The sequence below is a fragment of the Cryphonectria parasitica genome (assembly GCF_011745365.1).
Source record: "Cryphonectria parasitica EP155 unplaced genomic scaffold M406scaffold_2, whole genome shotgun sequence".
Classification (NCBI taxonomy): Eukaryota; Fungi; Ascomycota; class Sordariomycetes; order Diaporthales; family Cryphonectriaceae; genus Cryphonectria; species Cryphonectria parasitica.
In genome coordinates, this window is record NW_024468910.1 from 1,172,587 (window position 1) to 1,188,271 (window position 15,685).

General features: G+C 39.5%; 3 protein-coding genes across 3 annotated transcripts; 2 read left to right on the forward strand and 1 right to left on the reverse strand.

Moving 5' to 3' along the window:
- The first annotated feature begins 1,386 nt into the window (after positions 1-1,386).
- Positions 1,387-2,641, forward strand: M406DRAFT_354880 (uncharacterized protein). The gene has a single exon (XM_040923019.1). The coding sequence runs from the start codon at positions 1,821-1,823 to the stop codon at positions 2,226-2,228; it is 408 nt and encodes a 135-aa protein (XP_040779313.1). The 5' UTR covers positions 1,387-1,820; the 3' UTR covers positions 2,229-2,641.
- Positions 2,642-5,909: 3,268 nt separating this feature from the next.
- M406DRAFT_249097 (uncharacterized protein) lies at positions 5,910-6,059 on the forward strand (the record flags this gene model as incomplete). Its single annotated transcript, XM_040916586.1, has 1 exon — positions 5,910-6,059. A coding segment is annotated over one exon (150 nt), but the record flags the coding sequence as incomplete, so codon positions are not given.
- A 7,611-nt stretch (positions 6,060-13,670) lies between these two features.
- On the reverse strand, positions 13,671-14,297 carry M406DRAFT_250526 (uncharacterized protein; the record flags this gene model as incomplete). Its single annotated transcript, XM_040916700.1, has 2 exons — positions 13,671-14,017; positions 14,051-14,297. The coding sequence occupies 2 exons, from the start codon at positions 14,295-14,297 to the stop codon at positions 13,671-13,673; spliced, it is 594 nt and encodes a 197-aa protein (XP_040779315.1).
- Between the last annotated feature and the right edge of the window lie 1,388 nt (positions 14,298-15,685).

Consider the following 15,685-nt stretch of genomic DNA (forward strand, 5'->3'; position numbering starts at 1 on the left):
AATTGAACTTGCCCCTGTATTCTACTCATACGGCGATGGTCAAGTTTCGTATTCTCCAGTCGTTTCCATGCTTCCGAGGCGGAGAGCGAACGCTGAGCACTCATGATGTCGAGTCTTTGGAGAATGAGGGGGACGTCGTCATTAACGATCGATGGTGAACAAGCTCGGTTATCAGCTCGCGTAACTGGTAAGATTGCAGGGGTTCGAAACCAATGACCAGTCACGTGAGGTTTATCCCGCTAGTTACATCATCTGAGCGCCGCAGTGCCGGCCTTCAGCTTCCACGCCCTGGGATGTTGTCTCGGCCACCAAGCAGACAGACATCCAGCTAAGCTGGCAACTTCCTGCCGTCCAGCGGTCAACCGGTGGGCAGACGGCTGTCCAGCTAAGGAGGCACTGCCGCCGACGAAACGGCCATCCAGCCACACCGATGCACCTCCGCTTTCGCAAACTCCGAACAAGGCCAGCAACACCATCCTGCCAGACCAGGAACACAGGCACCATTATTCGTTACGGTCAGCTTGAGTACGCTGTTGGACAGTTCTTTGAGGCGGCTTATTGGTTGCGGGCGCGAAGGGTCCTCATGCGCTGGTTGCTTCAGCAGATTGAGAATCCCTGAATTCTCGTGCCACTGGCTCAAATTTCTTGCTGAGCTCCGTAGCAGTTGAACTCGATTTAGGCGTGAGCGGATATAGCAGGGCGTGACAATGAAAAAGCGGTGGTGTGGTAACATCACGGTGTTGCATGATGAGAAGGTGGTGGTGACTTTGCGTGTTTTAGTCATTTCCCTGGGCGTCGACCCGTGATCGAGGCGTAAGCTATATATACAGGCACCTTCAACCACGATTCGTTACACCAACCTTACAAATGTTCACCTACATAGAGAGGAAGAGACTGCATATATTTCCGGCAAACTCATTCGGTATAGCAAAGAACCAATTCAAGCACGTCTTTAATATATAGGGTGTAGCGGGAATGTTAAATCTGCCCTCAAGGGCATCGAGGTCAGGCGGTCCATCACAGCGTCCTCTATTGCCTCCTGCATTGCCTCCTCCTTACTCGAGAATTTCTCATCAATTGAGCTCTCAAGTCCATCTAATACATTCTCCCTCACCCGTTCTTCAGAAGAAGCTAGCTTCTCAGCAAACTCAGCCGCCAATATCTGTACAATTTCCTTCTTTTGCATAGCAAGCAACTTCATAACTTCCGATATGAGGGCATCTCGGTGTTCCTGCAGTCGAGCGTCCTGGAGTGCTTCCACAACTGCACGTTTCATGGGTCGAGAGGAAACTTCAACTTCGGTAGCAGGGCTACTCCGGCCGCGTTTTCTGCCACGAGCTGTAAAGGAGTCAGACCGATTATTTGCCAAATGTAGAAAATACTTACAAGAAAATGTAGGAGGCGAGGTATTTGCAACCGCGCTATCATAGGCAGGTGGCACAGGAGTGTTGGTCACACCGGCATCGATTTCAGAAAGGCAATCTCCTTCAAGTATCTGTCCGCCTTGACCCTCGTATAACGACGGGATGATTGCAAATGCAAGACGGCTGATGCTCGGCAGTTGATGGGCTGAGATCGCTATGCAAAGCTGGCGTATCCACCTAGCAGGGAACCTCCTATCTGCAATGCTTGCATGAACTGTGAAAGACGTTTGCGTAGTCAATATGCGCAGAGACTTGATCCTATCATTCGATGGCTGATCTGGAGATGCGAATGTCTTCGGGAGCACCAGAGCCGGTGGCCTGAGCATATCGAAAGTCAGAGCAATTGTGTTACGACCCACGAATTCCTTGGGATCGGGGTCAAAATGAAGTTGCCGAATGCGCTCTGGAGGAATGAAAACAAAGACGCGGACGCCGTTGCGGTGGCGGCTACGGCCCGTGCTAGGCACATCCAGCTTAACACGTGTGTGGACTTTGAAAAAAGCGCCTCTGTTGGTACTCCCTGGGATCCAATGTACATCCAGAAACACGTTTTCCAGGCGATTGCTTGGTTGCCATAAGGCCAAAGCTGGTGCATGTGTAATATCAACATTGGTAGCAGGCCATGTCGGATATATGCCGCCAGAGTTATCAGATGATAAGCTGCTGTCGTTGCTACTGGGAACATGTAGACACCTTGTACCTCTTGAAACGCGTCGATCGATCTCGTCTTCAGCAAGGGGCGTGTTTGGGTTCGTCGCAGTGCACGAGTGGATTGAGGGTGTTGGAGACATAGTAGAACAATAGACTATCGAACAGAGAACCTCTTCATGAAAATGTTAGTATTGCGCGTAGTTACATTGCAAAGGAAGAAAAACCCCCAAGAAAAATCTCAGGATCCCACCCACCCAGGCTTCTGTTTCGAAGAGCAGCCTTGACTCTTAAAAAAAAAAGGATGTGGAAATGACCGCTGAAGTTGAGGATCAGAGATTGCAGGCCGGTGACACCTAACTGGCCGGCCCAGCCACGCCGCCGCCCCAGATTAGTATGCACTGAACCCAACACCCAGGGTCTTTCGTCGGCCGTAGGCGACGAGTGGAAGCCTGTAGATTGGTGCTGGTCGTACTATACTGTCCGTGGAGGAATCGTGGGCAGTGAGAGGGCACAGTGAGGGCACACGTCTACTGTCGCGGTGGGAGGTTGAGTGTCGTTGGTTGAAGGTATATAATGAAGCGGAATACAGATGTCTGGAAAGCGAACCCAAATAGATTCCGGGCGGGCCCATATAGAGTACCATCGGTTCGGATGTCGGCGTGGTCAATGCTTTACCCCGCAGTAATTGGCTGTAGATCACGCCATACCCCTTGCAGAGTTGCTTCAACAAGATGGTCAAGTGTGGTGTTCTGCGATGTATTACGGGGGGGAGCAATCCACAGTGCCCCACTACCTTCTTCAGGGGCAAAAGCGGGTATTGACGAATATACCATTGCTGCAGGCAGGTATGATTCACAAGGGATTATGATTCCTGGCTGGATGGACTACGTAGTTCTCCTCCTTATCCAGCTATTCGGTGCACCACCTCAGCCAGCTCTGCTATCAGCAGGCATGTCCTGTGCGTCTATCGTTGTCAGAGTACCTATCAGCCTCGATCTCCTCAGGCACCATGACTTTTTGATATTCTTCGTTCGCAATCTGCGCAGTGCTGATGCTGGACTCGTATAACTAGCCAACCAGAGTACGTAGAAATTGGCACTACAAGGGCTAAAATGTAGCTAATATGGCGCTAATGACAATCTCGTATCTTTGCCAATCAAAATACAGAAACATAGGACGATGGGGCCTAAAAACATCTAGCGCTGCACTAACACTCGGAGGGATTCGATCCGAAATTACGCCAAGAAAGGAGGCATCACACCGGTACATGAAAACAGAGAGATGGTACATAACAATCGCGATAAGGTACATGAAAGAATACCTTAGGGAAAAACGGGAAACCAGAAATCAGAGGCAGTCGCAAAACGGAAACCACGAAACGGGAAAAAGGAGTGGAACGACGCCGCCATGATTCGAACATGGGCCTCCGAAGATTCTTAAGTACTGATTGGGTTTATGCTAACAAGAGCGATGTCGAAGTGTAAGTCCTCGAATACAGACTCGTACACCACCACACAGTAGATCAATACGGTAGCTGTTATAGCAACATTCAGTAACGTGCCAGAACGGTCGGTTTGACCGTTTTGCCAACGGACCACGATAACGCCAAGGCCGTATCACGAAGCCAGGCTGGGGGGCCCTGGTCCGATATTCTCACACCCTCCACAGAACACAGCCTTTTCCACCCTGTTTCATTTCGACCCTGCCTCGCACTCTATCTCTTCCAAAAATAGCAAGCTAATTACAAACACCTGCCGCCTGACTAGTAATACGGAATTTAACCTATGTTTAATTTAACTGAGGTTGAAGCTCTTCAAGTAAAGCCGCCTTATTATATCTACATCGATTTTCACCTCGACGCGAGTATAACGTGAATGCTTCACATGCACATTTGGAGCCTGCAAACTTCCTGTCACAATAAATCGATATTTTTGATCATTACAGATCAGTAGCAGATGGATCAGCAGGTGGATCAGCAGATGGATCAGCAGAACCAAGCCAGCTGCGCATCGCATTGCAGCAGTGTTATGACCCATCCAACATGCAGGTCACGAAACAGGTCACGAGTAACAAGGACCAGGTGTCAAGAACCCGAACATTCTGACAAAGCACTGATTATATACCCAGTGTCAGGGCCGATTGTGCCAGCAAGGCTCAGGGCCAGCTAAGCCAGCTGGATTACGGATGACTAAGCAATATGCGGCTATAAAGCGGCTTTCTAGCCACGTCAGCACTGCTGAGCAGAACTTAGCTCCTTAGGCCTCAATGTTATTCTGGTTGTATACCCCTGAAAGAGAGAAAAGACCTCGCCACATTGCCTTTGCAACCTTTCCACCTGACACCCAGGGTTAGGATTATAGGCACAGCCAATCAGGAAGGATAGCTTCGGATATGCGCTATCCAAAGCTAGCAGGATAACTTGGATATGTTGCTATTCTACATATCCATACCGAAGAGTCGGATATATAAGGATACGTTCATTACCATGAGAAAGATTCAGTACATAGCTCTTCAGTTGTCAATCTAAGTATCAGATTACCCTCTTACTCTGATAGCCCCAAAGGTAGTGAACACTTGCACGATTACTCAGTTGTGTTTCCGTATTCAAGGCCTGAACCTAGTACCGCTCTTGTTAGCATAAACCCCTTTGTGTACTTTGGAATCTTCGGATTGCTGCAGTGCTCATTACAAATGCAATACTCAATCAAGATTTATCCAGATTATAAAAATCTAACTATATTTATAATAATTAAGATCTTGAATAAGTAACAAGTTAGATAAGCAGAGTTTCTTTTATAGTTCGATTTCAGGATTATATACTGCAAAAGCTTAGAAAATGGTTGAGCAGATACTCTTAGCAGAAGATTAGATTATTGGAATGTAGATTTCTTGGATATATAAAACATCTTTATTTAAGATGAATCGAAGAATCTTATTAATGCATATAAAGAGCTGAATACTATCTTCAGAATCGGATCTTCAGGAAAAGATTCAAAATCAATAACTTTAGATAAATAAGACAGCTATATTAAGAATATATATAGTATATCAGCATATGAATACTAAGAAATCAAAGCAATCTATAAATGTATTAAAAAATATTAGAACTTATTAAGCTTTAGAAAAAGAATTAAAAATCTTCTATAATAATGCAATAACTGCAAGAAAAACAAGGTAGAAAGATATAAGCTTTACAAACTATTACATTTTTTATCAGTACTTACAACTATATAGCAATCCATTAGTTTAGATTTTATTATTAAGCTATCTCTCTAATAAGAACTCTTAACTAAAATGCAATATAATAGCATTTTAGTAATAGTTTATAAACTAAGCAAGTATGCTTATTTTCTTCTCTATAAGAAAAGCAGTATAATAGAAGAACTTGTATATACATTTCTTAGAATAATTATTGCTAATTACAGTATATTAGAAGAAGTAATTTCTAATAGAAACAGAAAGTTTAATTCAAAGTTTTAAACTTTGCTTATAAAACAGCTTAGAATATACTACAGAATATTTACAGTATTTTACTTGCAAACAAATAAACAAATGGAAAGAATAAATCAGATTATCGAATAGTATCTTTAATACTATATTAACCAAGAATAGAATAATTAAGTTAATCTATTACTTCTTATATAATTCGCATATAATAGTGCAGATATAAGCATAATAAAGAAATTACTATTCTTTATATTCTATAGATATAATTCAATAGCTTACTATAAAATACTGCTAGAAGCAAATGCAGAAACTGCAAATAAAAAAGTTAAAAAGATTAAGAAAGTTTAGAAAGAATTCTAGTTAGAACTATAATTTATCCAGAAATAGATAATGCAGTATGCAAACTCCAAGAAAATTGAAAGATTAATCCTACAGAAGAAAGATAAGATCTATTTACTTCGAAAAAATATTAAAATAACTAAGCTTAATAGTAAACTCAATTACAAGAAATTGGAATTATTCAAAATCTTGCAATAGATTTCTCTAATTAATTATAAATTAATACTACTTTATAGAATGAGAATATACTCAGTATTTTACATCTTACTGCTAGAATCAGTAGTATAGAAAATACTAACAAATAATACAATAGAAGTAGAAAATAATAAATCAGAGTATAAGATTGAAAAAATTCTTAAGTACAGAAGTACAAACAATATGCAAGAATATTTTATTAAATAGAAAGATTATCTAGCAAGCGAGAATTTATAGAAACTATAGGAAAATGTTAAAAATGCTCGGGAAAAGATAGCTGAGTATTGGAAAAAGAAAATCAGCACCTAAGAAGATCGCTTCGCTCCGGAATAAGAATCAGGCGCTACAACTTCACTTAAAATACTATCCCAATCCACTACATCAAGAGCATCCCAAGACTAAGCCTCAGCTACAGCTTCAGATTCAGCAGCACGCTAAGCATCCTCCTCTTAACGCTCCTTCTCCTTCAGCTCATTCAGAGAACGCAGACTCTAACTAACTATCTTTGCGCTACAATCATACAAGGAACATTTCTGTTTTTGCAAATGCATCAGACGAGCTGTTGCTTTATCTAGTTTGAACTAAAGCTCAAGAAGAACTTCCTCCGCATTTAACTCCTCTCAATCTAAACAACCAAGCTCGATAATAATGCAAGATACTACCATAGGAGTCAGGAAGCAAGCAGGAAAGAACTCGGAAGGAAAGAAATCTATAAGCATTTACTGGAATACTGAAGCTATTGCAGAAACAATCTCAACGAATACAACAGGAATACCTCTTAGTACCTTTCATTATTTTATATTCCAACCCCTTTGATATACAAAAAAAACAAGGCATAACTTCAAAGTCTTAAAGATCAATAATCAGAGAAAGCTAAAGGCATTATAATATCCGTAGAATCTGAATAAGAATAGCAAATTTTATTGCAACACTTATCAAGAAAAGGATTCCCTATTCTGCAATGGAATTCTGATATGAATTATATGGAGCTATATCCTTATACTGAATACTTTCTTCTTTACAGAACTTTCTCAAAGCAGCTAGAACAAATTCCTTCTCTTCATCAAGCTTAATCTACTTTATCATTCTTTATATCTGTATACTGAGAATTCTAATAATTGCCTTAATACTATTCAGAACCTTATTCTTCTTAATTCCAAATCTAACAATCTTGTATTGCATAGTATTATTAATTATTAGATATATATACTAATATCCTCGGATTGAGATAAGGATTACTATAATAATATTAATATAAATGCCTGCAGCAGCCTCTTCTTCTTAAGCTATAGAATTATAGAACTAGTATTGTAAAGCTATTGCTTCATTGCATATATTGCATAGCAGATACTCAATCTTCTTAGGTGTTATGACCCATCCAACATGCAGGTCACAGAACAGGTCACGAGTAACAGGGACCAGGTGTCAAGGATTCAACGTCCTGACAAAGCATCGATTACATAACTCAGGGTTAGGGTTATTAGCGGATAGATACAGTCGACGTCTATCCCGTCGATGAAGGAATCGATGGAGTCGACATCGATCCTATCTATCCGAACTGGAGAACCAAGTATATAAAGGTTTACATTTCCTACTGTTAGATAGATTTCCTTCAGATAGTTCTTCAGTTGTCAATCTAAGTATCAGACTACTCGCTACTCTGATAGCCCCAAAGGCAGTGAACACTTGCATCGCTTACTGGGACTTGTACGGTTCCGTATTCAAGAACTTGGCACTTTGACACCGCTCTTGTTAGCATAAACCCCCTTTGTATACTTTGGAATCTTCGGATTGCTGCAGTGCTCATTACATTTTGACAACTCTTGTTCAAGAACGATTCAGTATTACCTTCTTGAGCAATACGGAACACGATAGCTCCTTCAGGAACCTCTTCATTCTCATGCGCCTCTACTCAGGAAGAACTGGTTAATCAGGTGTATCAGCTTATCCAGCATATCCAGGATCTGTGCGAATAACAGCAGGCTCAGAGCGCTATCATTGCTAACTAACAAGCTCAGCTAGCCTAATAGGCTCAGCAGGCGCAGTCTATCTCTGCAATCATCAGTAGCGCTGGAAAAGTATACAAAATAAACAAGCTCGCTATATATAATAGCAACCAAAAGACGCTGCATGGATTCCTTATCCACTGCAGAGCGTATTTTCTATACTACAAGACTCAGTTTATCAAGGAATCTGAGAAAGTTATTCTTGCAGAAACTTGTTTCGAAAAGAATGCTCTTATCTAGTACAAGCCTTCTCTATACAATCACTTGGAGCATCAGAACAACCCCGATGTATATATCCAGGATATCAAGAATATATTTAATTCTTTTGAAAGCTTTAAGAAAGCTCTCAAGAAAACCTTTAGTAATTCCAACGAAGAATGTATTACAGCTCAGCAGCTTATGAACCTCAAGCAGATTAAATTAGCTTCTGCTTATATAGTTAGATTCAAGCAATTCTCAATGCAACTTCTATAGAAAGATAAGAATCTTATAAAGCATTATTATAAGGAATTTAAGAATAATATTAAAGATGAAATTTTTAAGCAGAATTAGCTGAAGAACTTTGCAATATTCTCTAATTAAGCTATCTGCATTAATAACTATTTGTATAAATAATGAATAGAGAAATTTAAGAAGAAAGGAAGCTAGACTTGGAGATTTCCAGCTAATATGAGTAAGAAACTTCAAAACAAGAATAGCGGTTAATATAGCAGTATAGCTTAGAGCAGCACTATGCATACTGGTTCCATAGAACTCGATATAGCTAACAAGCAGTATAGCAAGAGGAATAATATCACTTACTATAACTACAATAAACAAGAATACATAGCATACAACTGCTATCAACTCTGAAAAAACAAATAGCAACCAGTTCAGGAAGAATGCTAAGTAAATATTGCTCAGCAATAGGAATCCAATCAACTAAGCAAAAACATTCCCTTGGAACAAATATCGGACTCTGTTAATCATAGAAGTCTCAGCTAAATATTCTGCTATAATAACAACTGCTTAATATATCTCTCGAGTAAGGAAGGTTCAGAATAGTTCTCTTAGAAATCTAGATGCTGCAGACAAATAGCAACAGCAGAACGAGAGTGCATGCTCAGCACTCTTACAAGTAGCAACTCGGACTGCTCTGATATTGCAGAATAGAGCATTCAGACGTTGAAAGAAGAGCTTAATAATAATATTCTTTAATATTCTTCATTGCTTATACTAAATACTATAATCAGAGATATGAATAAGGGATAGTACTCTCTTAGTTACTAGTACAAATACATAAACGATACTGAAAATGCTTTTCAAGCAACGAAAGAATCAAACCAGAGTAAATAGCTTAACGATTCATCAGAATCTCTCATAAACAATGAACTCAAAAAGCTTATAAGAAGGTTTCCCTTCGGTATTAGATGAAACAAGAAAATAACATGAATTGAATATCTTATTTATAGGATAGAATTAGAGAAGCTCTTTACCTGCATTCCCTTGCAGAACATTGAGATATAAGAAAATAAGAACTCTCAAATCAGCTTACTTCACAACCTACACTACGAATTAGCATGGATCTCCTGCACCTATTATAGCTATAGAACGCATTTCTCAGAAAAAGTGCAATACGAATAGTTCCCCATTAGAAAACTAGAACAAATCCTTCAAGCTGTTGAAGAACAGAAACTCCGCTTCAGGAAAGTTCTCAACAGGCAATACTACAATGCATATATCGGGCTACTGGATGATTGCTCCATGCAATGCGCAGATAAAAAGATAGAGTGATAGCAGTATAAGATAATACTCTGCATAATTCATATCAATAACAAAGTTTGCAACTAGCATTAATAGAAGGAAGACTAGGAATAATAATGATACGAGCAAAGGCAAGCTAAGAAGCTTGCTCAAGAAGCAGCAAAGCAGGCTCAGAAGAACAAATAGTTCTCAATGAATTCAAAAGAACAGGATTGCTTGTAAAGGAATTGCAGATGATTAGATCAGAACAGTTCCTATATAAAGCTTTCAGAATAGATTATACTCATATTAAGTTCAACATATACATTCAAGAATATAAGTATAGCATACTATTGAATAGTAGCGCTCAGAAAAACTTTATATTCTTATATATTATCAATCAGACATAATTACAATAGAGATAGAAGAAATGCTTATATACTTTCAGCACTATAGAAGAATAATCTGTTGCATACAACTAAGGAATAATTAATAAGGAAACTAATTATCTATCTATCTTAATCTGAGAATATGTAATCAGAGCTTCTTTTGATATTATGAATACAGCATAGTATGAGCTGATTATAGAGCTTCCATGGCTCAAAGAGCACAATTCTCGAATTAATTGAATTACTGGCTAGATCTTATAAGAACAAGCTATATCCAGAGAAATAGTTGTAATTAATGATGCAGGATTGAAGCTAGTTATTGAAGAATACTCGGAAAAAGAAGCTTCAGATAACTTCATACATACCTTCAAGTCAGCAGAGCTAGCAGTTCAAGGAGAAGAACCTAGTAACAAGCAAATCCAAACAGTGCTAGAGCGCCAACAGGTTAGCAAAACAACGGAAGCAAGACCCTCAGCAAGTCAGTTCGCTCTGGAGCAATAAGGAAAAGCTTCAGAATGTGGATTGTAAATCTACACGGGAAAAATCTCGAAACCAGGCTCTCGAGCGCTCGATCCGGCTCGGAGCGAACGCTCAAGGCTCCCAAAAACGCTATCAAAAACAACGAGCGAAAAGAAGCACGCTCAACAATACCTACTATTTCTCCAGATAGCAGAAACAGCATATGGATCAGAACTAACACTTGCAAGCATACTACGAGAATATCACAAGTTTAAGAAACTATTTTAGAAAGAATTGAATACAGAGTTGCTAGAATACAGCTCATACAACCACGAGATCCTGCTATAAGAAGAGAAACAGCTCAAGTTCTTTCCTATCTACGAACTAGATAAAGCATAGCTAGAAATACTTAGGAAGTATCTCGATAAGAATCTTAAGAAAGAATACATATAATCATTACAATTATCAGCAGAATACTCTATTCTATTTATATCTAAGAAAAACAGCAAGCTCAGGCTATATATTGATTACAGGCAATTCAATGATATTACAATTAAGAACTGATATCCGTTGCTACTTATTAAGGAATTATAAGATAGATTACAAGGAGCATAGTAGTTCATAGTTCTAAATCTAAAAGGAGCTTATAATCTAATCAGAGTAAAGAAAGAAGAAGAATAGAAAACTGCTTTCAGAATACGCTATGGATACTACGAATATTTGATTATACTCTTTGGTCTAACGAATGCTTCAGCTTCATTCCAGGAAATGATTAATCATGTTCTATGCAAGCATCTGAATCAGTTCATTATTGCTTATCTCGATAACATTCTTATCTACTCTCGAATACTTGAAGAATACAAGAAATATATGAAAACAGTGTTGCAAACGCTTCAAGATGCAAAGCTTCTTGTAGAACCCGCAAAGAATTACTTTCACATACAAAAGATCAATTACTTCGAATTTACAATCAAGCTAGGGTGCATTAAGCTACAGAAAGATAAGATGGAAGCTGTTAGGAACTAGCTAATTCCTAGGAATATTAGGAATATTAAATCTTTTCTCGAATACATCAACTTCTACAAACAGTTCATTAAGAACTATAGCTGAATCGCATACTCTCTTACAAATCTTACTAAGAAAGAATAGCCTTTCGAATAGATCTCCAAGGCGCAAGAAGCTTTCAACGAGATCATCAGGCATGTTACTTTAGAACCAGTTCTGTATGAAGCAGATCCTCACAAACCTTTTGAAATTGAAACTGATGCATCAGAATATGCACTCAGGAGACAACTTGGTTAGCAAGATGACTAAGAATGTTTAAGAATTATAAGCAACTTTTCGAAGAAGCTGAATAAGCTAGAAGTTAATTACAGAATCCCTAATTAGAAGCTTATAGCAATAGTAAAAGCTTTTAAGGAATAGCAATACTATCTTATTAGCATACAGCACCTGATCATAGTGCACTTAGATTACAAAAATCTAACTATATTCATAATGATCAAAGTTTTGAACAAACAATAAATCAAATAAGCAGAATTTCTTTTACAATTCAACTTCAGAATTGTATACTGCAAAGGCTCAGAAAACGGACGAGCAGATGCTCTTAGCAGAAGATCAGACTATCGAAATACAGATTCCTCGGATATACAGAACATCTTTGCCCAAGACGAATCGGGAAACCTCGTTAATATACATAGAGAACTGAATGCTGCCTTCAGAATTGAATCTTCAGGAAAAGACTTAGAATCAATAACTCCAGACGAATAAAACAACTATATTAAGAATGTATACAGTACACCAGCATACGGATATCAGAAAGTCAGAGCAACTTACGAATGCATTAGAAAACACTAAAGTTTACTAAGCCTTAGGAAAAGAATTGAGAATATCCTATAGCAATGCAACAGCTGCAAAAAGAATAAGGCAGAAAGATACAAGCTTTATAAATTACTGCATCTCTTACTAGTACTTACAACTATTTAGCAGTCTATCAGTCTAAACTTTATTATCAAGCTACCTTTCTCACGAGAATTCTTAACTAAGATACAATATAATAGCATTCTAGTAATGGTTTGCAAACTGAGCAAATATGCTTATTTTCTTTCTTATAAGGAAAGCAGTATAGCAGAGAAACTTGCATATACATTCCTCAGAACGATCATTGCTAATTATAGCATACTAGAGGAAGTAATCTCCGATAGAGATAGAAAGTTCAATTCGAAGTTTTGAACTTTGCTTATAAAATAGCTCGGAATACATTACAGAATGTTTACAGTATTTCATCTACAAATAGATGAACAGATAGAAAGAATGAATTAAGTTGTTAAACAGTATTTTCGATACTATATCAACTAGGAATAGAATAACTGGATTAATCTATTATTCCTCGCACAGTTCGCTTATAATAATACAAATACGAGTATAACGAAGAAATCACTGTTCTTTACACTCTACGAATACAATCTAACAGCTTACTACAAAGCACTGCTAGAAGCAGATGCAGAAGCTGCAGACAAAAGAGTTAAAAAGATCAGGAAAGTTCAGAAGGAATTCCGATTAGAATTACAATTTGTTCAAGAACAAATAATACGATATGCAAACTTCAAAAGAATTGAGGAACTAATCCTACAGAAAGGAAATAAAGCTTACTTACTTTGAAAAAACATTAAAACAACTAAACCCAGCAATAAACTTGATTACAAAAAGTTGGGACTATTCAAAATCTTACAATAAATCTCCCCGATTAACTACGAATTAGCATTACCTCATGGAATAAGAATACACCCGGTTTTCCACATCTCACTACTGAAACCAGCAGCATAGAAAACATCAACGGATGATACAGCAGAAGTAGAAAATAACGAACCAGAGTATGAGATAGAGAAGATCTTCAAGCATAGAGGTATAGACAATACAAGAGAATATCTCATCAAATGGAAAGATTACTCAGCAAGCGAAAATTCTTGGAAACTGCAGAAAAACGTTAAAAATGCTCAGGAAAAGGTAGCTGAATATTGGAAAAGGAAAACCAGCACCTAAGACGATCGCTCCGCCCCGGACCGAGATCCAGGGCCCTCAGAAACCTCGCTCTCCAGGAAACCCGACCAATCTACCACTGCATTCCCCACGTCCACGGAATTCCAGTCAAAACCCTCAAAAGAAGAATCTTCAGCAACCACAGCAGATTCCTCTGCAACCACAGAACGAACCCCGGCAGCGATGCGAGCCCGCTTCTCCGCCTCCACCCTTTCCAACTCCTTCACATTGTTAATACCCCGACGAACGGCACGCATCATCTTTTCGTACCACATCCTTTTCTGCTTACGCAGCCTAAGGAGTTTAGCATTCAGCTCAGCAGCCTCCTCTTCAATCACCTCCACCTCTGCCTCCAGGCAACAGTATTAAGCGGTCATACGATTCAATTGTGCAGACGTTAGGCTACGAACATCGCAATTCGATAAACTCAGACGTACACAGGTCTGACAACGGGAAGATTCGGACTCGGCAACCTTGCACTCAGCTGAAAGATTGTGATCTTCGCAGTATGAGCAAGGCATGGGCGAAAGAGAACTGAAGGTGGCCACGGCAGAAAGAAGGGACGATTTCTGCGAAGAACGAGAATAAGGCTTAGCAACACGACGAGAACTGACTCTGTTCGACATCTCGATTAGGAAGGCAAGATCATGGACGGAAGATTTGCTAGGGTACTTACGAAAGATCGTTGGGGACAATGACTGATAGGAGGGAGATGATGTTATGATCCATCCAACATGCAGGTCACAGAACAGGTCATGAGTAACAGGGATCAGGTGTCAAGGATTCAACGTCCTGATAAAGCATCGATTATATAACCCAGGGTTAGGGTTATTAGCGGATAGATACAGTCAACGTCTATCCCGTTGATAAAGGAATCGATGGAGTCGATATCGATCCTATCTATCCGGACTGGAGAACCAAGTATATGAAGGTTTACATTTCCTACTGTTAGATAGATTTCCTTCAGATAGTTCTTCAGTTGTCAATCTAAGTATCAGACTACTTGCTACTCTGATAGCCCCAAAGGCAGTGAACACTTGCATCGCTTACTGGGACTTGTATGGTTCCGTATTCAAGGACTTGGCACTTTGACACCGCTCTTGTTAGCATAAACCCCCTTTGTGTACTTTGGAATCTTCGGATTGCTGCAGTGCTCATTACATTAGGATTAATCTGCACTTCAGTGCTTATCTCAATAATCTTCGCAAGCTATTCTAGGCTTGAATGCTTTAGGCAGCAATGCTAGAGCTTGAAATGCTTCTTTTCCTTATTGCTCAGCATAGCTATTATAGCCTGTGTTAGGGCCGATTGTGCCAGCAAGGCTCAGAGCCAGCTAAGCCAGCTGGATTACGGATGACTAAGCAATATGCGGCTATAAAGCGGCTTTCTAGCTATATCAGCACTGCTGAGCAGAACTTAGCTCCTTAGGCTTCAATGTTATTCTGGTTGTATGCCCCTGAAAGAGAGAAAAGATCTCGCTACATTGCCTTTGCAACCTTTTCACCTGATAGTTTGAGGCTTAGCCCTTTTAAAGGAGGCAATCTAGCGAGGCTTTCTATCTTTTTTTTCTCCTAGGAGCAGCGCTAATACTGAGTAGGAGCAGAGCAAACGATCAGACTACTATTTTTTTTCGAATCTTCAAGCCTTTAATCTTCGAGCTTTTAATCTTCGAGCCTTTAATCTTCGAGCCTTTAACCTTCGAGCCTTTGATCTTCGAGCTTTTAATCTTCGAGCTTTCGATTTTCGAACTTTCGAGCTTTGAAGACAGCGAGCAAGCAGTGTGCAAGCAGCGTGCGAGAAGCGTTCAGAAGAGATTCAGAGCACTCGAGTCGCTAGGCTAGAGCAAATAGCGAGCAAGCAGTATGCAAGCAGCATGCGAGAAGCATTCAGAAGAGATTCAGAGCATTCGAGTCGCTAAGCTAGAGCAAACAGCGAGCAAGCAGTATGCAAGCAGCATGCGAAAAGCGTTCAGAAGAGAGTTAGAGCATTCGAGTTGCTAAGCTAGAGCAAATAG